Here is a 6,762-nt window from a genome sequence, read left to right as displayed (position 1 = left end):
TGTCTTAAAATGTTGTTCATAAGCATTTAGCTAATTACATAATTACGCTCAACAGTTTGTAAATGAATTAACTTTTACCAATTTGGGATCTACTTTTAACCTATTAAGCAGCGTTAAAACCTGCTTAATATGGAATTATTTCCAGCATGTAGGAAAGTGCTACCTGTTTTGGTAAGTACTTCATAATGATAACTGTAGCTAACACAATTGTATGCCGATATGGAATACGGATAAGCATTTAAAACTCTTAATGCTTTCTATTTATTTAAAATTCGAAGGTGAACTAAATTTTAGGCTTACAGATTCGCTTCCTCGCTGTTTGTCCGTTAAAAGGTTCGCGTCCGCACTGACCGCCAGCGGCGCTCCGCACCCTGCACTCGCTCAGCGCATCTGCCATTTTCTAGTCCCATTTAAGTTTCGCCGACGTTTTCGCGTCGCCTGGTCACTAGTGTCGATTTTGTAAGTTGTTGGGGAGGGTTAAAACCCGCGCGCAGAGCTATAATTTTATTCCTGGAAAATCGTCGTTGGCGCTGACCGCGTCACACTGTAAAGCTAACGTACGCAACCGAAAGTATTAGCCCTTTGTAGCTGGACAACTGTCAAACGGATTTGCCTGACACAAGAGCACGAATATTAGCAAGCCAACGGAAAGCAATTAAACGAAATAAAAATGTTCTCACGACCCAGGTAAGCTTTTTTTTTTTTCTTCTCGATTTTCGGTTTTAGCAAGGACTCTCGAAGGATTTGTTTGAGTGTGTGTGTGTTTCGGGCGGGCATTATGTAAGAATTCGCGATGCGGGAGGAGCAACTGCCCCAGCTGGTAGCCCAGTGACCTAGTCACTCGGATCAGACGAGCAGCCGCCAAGGCGTCCGTGTGTACGTATATACACTATATTCCCATTCCCATTCCTCTTTCTCAACGCTTCCTCCTTTTGCGCAGCTTTCGTTTTCACTGGGAAACCCTGTGTGTGCGAGCGAGAGGCTTTCCGATTGGGAATCGCACATGGCCTGGCATTGACCCTTAATTTTCCCTCCCTTTCCCGCACTTGCTGGTCCCGTTAGGCGAACAGCTGTTTTCAGAATTTTCACTTTTCCCTTGCAGTTGCATAAGCGTTTTCGAACTTGCATGCCTTCGTTTTTTGGCTGCCAAACAAGAAACAGCTGAAAAAATCAATGGGCTGCAGTGAGCGAAACGGGGGATGCCACCTATCATAGGTATATGAGCTTTATTTTCGTAGTTCTTTGCTTTAAGAATAGGCTTAGAATATTTTGTTTGAATATCCTATGATTCATAATTGGATAAGAAGTACAAATACGCAAAGAGTTCTCTTATTCTTTGGCAGTTTTCTAAGAAAAAACAGCTAATGGAAGTTTTCGAATAGTACTTTTTCATCGACAAAAGTTTATTTCCTGTGTAGCGAAAACGCAACACCTTCAATACCATGGACATGGACATTGTATATTCGAAAGATGGTCTGGCGGAATTCTAAATTTAGTGGCATATACCGAAAAAATATGTGTTTTGTTTCGCCGTTGTCAGCGTTTTTCGTTGCCAAGTTCATCAAAAATGTTTTCAGCTGGCCCGCTATCTTGCCTCTCGCTCCCCCACGTTAGCCGCAAACCGTTAGCCAGAAATGCGGCTAGCAAAAAGAAAGACGTAAAGAGTTTAATGAACTTGGCCAACTTTTGCCTTCAGACTCCAGTCGTATTCTTACGAATATTCGCAGGCCTTTTTGGCCCTAAAAATAATTTTTGGTAGTCGCGCGCTCACTTGAAGATAAAGGGTATCACTCGAAATGGTTTACAACACGCACTTATTCCGTGTATTTGGCTCAGATATGCGAAATTGTTTAGCACTCGACGTGGTGGGGCTCATGTGAGTGCCATTCAAACAAATGGAAAAAACTGACGAATGATAGCTGGCGTTACCTAAACGATAATTATCAGCCCAAAGTGCTCGCCTTTTGTCGGCGCAAGGGATCTCGGTGTTTCCAGCCCGGCGCACGTCACTAACCGGTTCCAACTTGACCAAAATCCAGACCCCAATTCCGATACCAACCCACTGCCGTTTCCATTTCCATACCCACTCCCATTCCCCCCGAGCATGATGCCATCAATGAACCGCAAACACAAATTAGTCACACGCCTCTGTCCCGTCATTTGCCCCTCTCGTAATTAGCACCATCCAGTGGAACTAGAAGCTAGCAAAAACACAACAGCAGGGGTCAACATTATAGCATCTAATTCCCTCACTGGTGGCGAGTGATATATGATCTTCCTTAGGCACTTCAAACACTTACAGTGTTTCGTAACCAGAACCTGTTTTTAATTAACTGATCAAGTAAGTTCGGGTCCATAATTTATTTTTGTAAACCCTTCACAACGAGTAGTAAGTTTTGCAATCTTATCTTGGGGCATTACGCTTCAAGAACAGAAAAACATTTTCAAGTTCAATGATCCAATTGATTTTGTAATTCATTAAATTGATACGCGCACAAGGAAGTACCCAGAAAATTAGCTACTTTAGTTGTTTGTAATGAAAATAAATAAATAATGTGCTTCAGTGCAAACGGTAGAAGTGAACTTAACTTTTTATGAATTTTTCAATATTTGTTTACCAATAAGAGGATGTAAACCCTTAAAAAGTAAAGCAGGAATTTCTATATGTATATTATACATTACATTTCCTTCTTGATAATGAACTGGAGTAGATGCTAGATTTGTGACCATGGCTGTGCATAGATTTTTATCGTGATGTTGCCAGGCCATCCATCCCCTCTTATCGCTGGCGCTTTGGATTCCGGGGGACAGCTGTAAACAATGCGGCTTAGTTTCCTTCTTTTTTGCTTTTCATTTTATATTTTGGCGTGCCCAGAGCGCGGTGATAAACAAAAAGCAGCTGACGTCGACCTTGGACATGGCTTTTTTTATACCATAAGTATGTGTGTTTGTTGTGGGTGGACAGGGGGCCACCCCGGTTGGACAATGGCAATGTCAAGAATGTCAGTGGGCCCACCTCAAAGTCAAGGGTTCCCAGGGGGTTCTCCAATTGCCGCGCTGATAAATGATTCACGTAATGCACTTTTGCAATTCGCAGCTTATGTGGAACTGTGGGCAAATTTTGCCGATGCAGCACATCAGCAACAGGAAAGACTACGGTGGCAGCGGCCACAGTTCCCACCGCTCGACACTATCATGAGGTGGTCGGCGATATCATCTGCCCGTCTCAGGTGCGCGGCATAGATCACATCCGTGATCCACGACTTAACAAGGTAAGCAGCGCTAAATCAATTGTGCAGTACTTAAGTTTTGTGTTAACTATATAAAATGCTTCTCTTTCTAGGGCCTGGCCTTTACCCTGGAGGAGCGCCAGACTCTGGGCATCCACGGACTGCAGCCGGCGCGTTTCAAGACGCAGGAGGAGCAGCTGCAGCTCTGCAAGATCGCCGTGAACCGCTACACGGAGCCGCTGAACAAGTACCTCTACCTGAGCGATCTGTACGATCGCAATGAGCGTCTGTTCTTCCGCTTCCTGTCGGAGAACATCGAGGATCTGATGCCCATCGTGTACACGCCCACAGTGGGTTTGGCCTGCCAGCGGTTCGGCCTGATCTACAGGCGTCCTCATGGTCTATTCATCACGTACAACGATCGCGGACACATCTTTGATGTGATGAAGAACTGGCCGGAACCAAATGTGCGTGCCATCTGTGTGACGGATGGTGAGCGCATCCTGGGACTGGGAGATTTGGGCGCTTGCGGCATGGGCATTCCCGTGGGCAAGCTGGCCTTGTACACGGCTCTGGCCGGAATCAAGCCCCATCAGTGCCTGCCAATTGTGGTGGACGTAGGCACCAACAACATCGATCTGCTGGAGGATCCCCTGTACGTGGGTCTGCGTCAGAAGCGAGTGGTTGGTCGGGAGTACGACGACTTCATTGATGAGTTTATGGAGGCCGTGGTGCAGCGCTATGGCCAGAACACTCTCATCCAGTTCGAGGACTTTGGCAACCACAATGCATTTAGGTTCCTGGACAAGTACCGCAACACCTACTGCACCTTCAACGACGACATCCAGGGAACTGCGTCCGTGGCCGTAGCTGGACTCTATGCCTCCAAGCGCATTACGGGCAAGTCGTTTAAGGACTACACCTTCCTGTTCGCAGGAGCCGGTGAGGCCGCCATCGGCATCGCCGATCTCACCGTCAAGGCCATGGTGCAAGATGGTGTGCCCATCGAGGAGGCCTACAACAGAATTTACATGGTCGATATTGATGGTCTGTTGACCAAGAGTCGCAAGGTAGGCAACCTGGATGGCCACAAAATCAACTACGCCAAGGACATCAATCCGATGTCAGATCTCGCCGAAATTGTCGCCACCATCAAGCCCAGTGTATGTATTAAGAAGTGCTATTTCTGAAAGATCTTTTACTTACAACAAACTAATCAACAGGTGCTGATTGGTGCCTCGGCTGCTGCCGGCATTTTCACACCGGAGATCCTGCGCACCATGGCGGATAACAACGAGAGGCCCGTGGTGTTCGCCTTGTCCAATCCCACCAGCAAGGCAGAATGCACTGCCGAAGATGCTTACAAGCACACGGATGTGAGTTATTTTAACTGAAAAATGTATTGACAAACTAATTTAAATGAGATCATTTAAATGCACAGGCTCGCGTGATCTTCTCGTCGGGCTCTCCCTTCCCGCCGGTCCAGATCGGTGACAAGACCTTCTACCCGGGCCAGGGCAACAACGCCTACATCTTCCCAGGTGTCGGCTTGGGCGTGATCTGCACGGGTACTCACCACATACCCGACGAAATGTTCCTCATCGCCGCCCAGGAGTTGGCCAACTTTGTGGAGCCCAGCGACATTGAGCGCGGATCTCTGTATCCTCCGCTGTCGAGCATCCGCAACGTGTCCATGAACATTGCCGTTGGCGTGACCAAATGTGCCTACGATAGAGGTAAGATAGCATTCCCTCTTAGGAAAAAGAAACCTCAAGGCAACATAGCCAATAGAAGCGAAAATATGACTTATTTGGTTTGTTTTGCAGGCTTGGCATCAACCTACCCTGAGCCACAGGACAAGCGCAAGTGGCTGGAGAACCAACTGTACAACTTCAACTACGAGAGCTCGATGCCCGCTTCCTGGGTTTGGCCGCGGATGCCCTACATTAAGACTCGTGATTTAGTGCCCACAAAACTCTATGGAAAACAAAGTGAAAATTAATTTCTTTCTTATTTTATTCTAGGCGAAGAAAGCCCGCTCATTGCCGCCATCAAATAAAATAGCATTAATGCGTTCAACTGGTTGATGGCACCGTTCTGTTTTGCATCTAACACACTCTACTACTTCCAAGCGTACACCATCAGCACCAAGCAACAAAACAACCAACCGACTACTAACTACCCTAGACTAGATAAATTTCCAGTGCTCACTCTTTTTTAATGTTTGTCGATCGATCCGTTGGCACCAACAGTCAAACTCAGACGTAACTAAAAAATTATTAAAATGTTAATAATATAATTAGATTATTTAACAAACTGCAGAGTCAACGGATCGGTTTTTAAATGTATTTTCAAATTGTTTATAGTATTATGTATGTATGCGATTGTTTTATATCTGTAAAAATTATGATGTTATTAATTTTGTGATAACAAAACGAACGATACCAAATGACGATGACGACTGTGACTGAGACTACGCCTCCGAAAAAGCAATTACGCAGTATTCTATTCTATCACTATACTATCTGTATTTAATCTGTGCTATGTTTATGGTTTGCTGTAACAACTTAAACACCCGATTGGCTTCGCAATTCCATTCCTCGCCGCTTGCCATAACTATCCTGCATTCTCAGTGTAACCCAGCTTCCGATATGATCTGCTCTGTCTACTACTACTAACTCTGACGGCGGCATCAAGCGAGCTCTGAAGCTATAATTATTTATCAAATTCACGCTTTATCACCCACCCGAAATTCGACAATTGATTGATTTATCTATTGCTATATGCTCCTTTCGTTCACACACAGAGAGCGAGGAAGTAATGTAAATTAGCGAACCCCCCACAAACCGACCGCCTAGAACAATTGGCTAGACAGCAGAGCTAACTGCTTCGAGAACTGGTGAGAACAACCCAAACAACCAAACAACCAACCAACCATCCAACCGATTCCACATGTAAAACAACTTAATTCGCTGCCGTTAACCTTCAACTATCTAAGTTAGAACATTATGCTTTCTATCGATTAGTTCCCTTATATCTGTAGATATATTCGAGCGATGATTATGTTTGTTGTTGAGCCATGTCTGATATTTATTAACGCAATTAAGCAGCTTTGTTATAATTTATTGTTAAAAGGTCGAGCTAATGTATCAATAACTAGAAACCCCTACCCCTTATGATCGATCGGACCGATTCAGCCATTGTACCACTGACTAGATGATGATGATGTGCGATAAACAATAAAACGAAAACACAAGTTAAACACTCACTATTCAACTCAATGGGATCCTTTATGCCAAGTACTAGCTGGAGATCTCTTCACATCTTGAAGCCCCTTTGTTTTCAGAGCTTTTGAGAGAGATTCAAGTTTCTCTGGGCAAGAGAATGAGAGGCTTGGGATCGCATTTGATTAACTCGTTTTGTTATTGTCTCGGGAAGTGTAAACAAATGTTTGAAAATATTTGGTTATTCCCATAAATGGTTAATTGTATTCCGGATCACCGGGGGAAGAGATGATGTGACAGATGTCTCA

At 44.8% G+C, this 6,762-nt stretch overlaps 1 protein-coding gene across 2 annotated transcripts; it reads left to right on the top strand.

The window, feature by feature from the left end:
• The first annotated feature begins 445 nt into the window (after positions 1-445).
• On the top strand, positions 446-6,492 carry LOC122620748 (NADP-dependent malic enzyme). Of its 2 annotated transcripts, none has more exons than XM_043798355.1 (7): positions 446-687; positions 3,098-3,272; positions 3,344-4,393; positions 4,454-4,606; positions 4,672-4,966; positions 5,057-5,185; positions 5,255-6,492. In XM_043798355.1, the coding sequence occupies exons 1-7, from the start codon at positions 671-673 to the stop codon at positions 5,287-5,289; spliced, it is 1,854 nt and encodes a 617-aa protein (XP_043654290.1). In that variant the 5' UTR covers positions 446-670; the 3' UTR covers positions 5,290-6,492. The 2 variants fall into 2 exon arrangements, with proteins under 2 accessions (XP_043654290.1, XP_043654289.1); XM_043798354.1 differs by having other exon boundaries at positions 5,057-5,221; positions 6,037-6,492.
• The last annotated feature ends 270 nt before the right edge of the window (positions 6,493-6,762 follow it).

The sequence above is a fragment of the Drosophila teissieri genome, chromosome 3R (genome assembly GCF_016746235.2).
Source record: "Drosophila teissieri strain GT53w chromosome 3R, Prin_Dtei_1.1, whole genome shotgun sequence".
Classification (NCBI taxonomy): domain Eukaryota; kingdom Metazoa; phylum Arthropoda; class Insecta; order Diptera; family Drosophilidae; genus Drosophila; species Drosophila teissieri.
Note: the sequence above shows the minus strand (reverse complement) of the source record. Positions and strands in the feature narration are given on the sequence as shown.

Excerpts from the sequence above, each read along its gene's own strand:
- LOC122620748 (XM_043798354.1), top strand. Across the intron at positions 3,273-3,343 it reads GTGATCCACGACTTAACAAG|GGCCTGGCCTTTACCCTGGA; the intron begins GTAAGCAGCGCT and ends TTCTCTTTCTAG. Across the intron at positions 4,967-5,056 it reads CAAATGTGCCTACGATAGAG|GCTTGGCATCAACCTACCCT; the intron begins GTAAGATAGCAT and ends TTTGTTTTGCAG.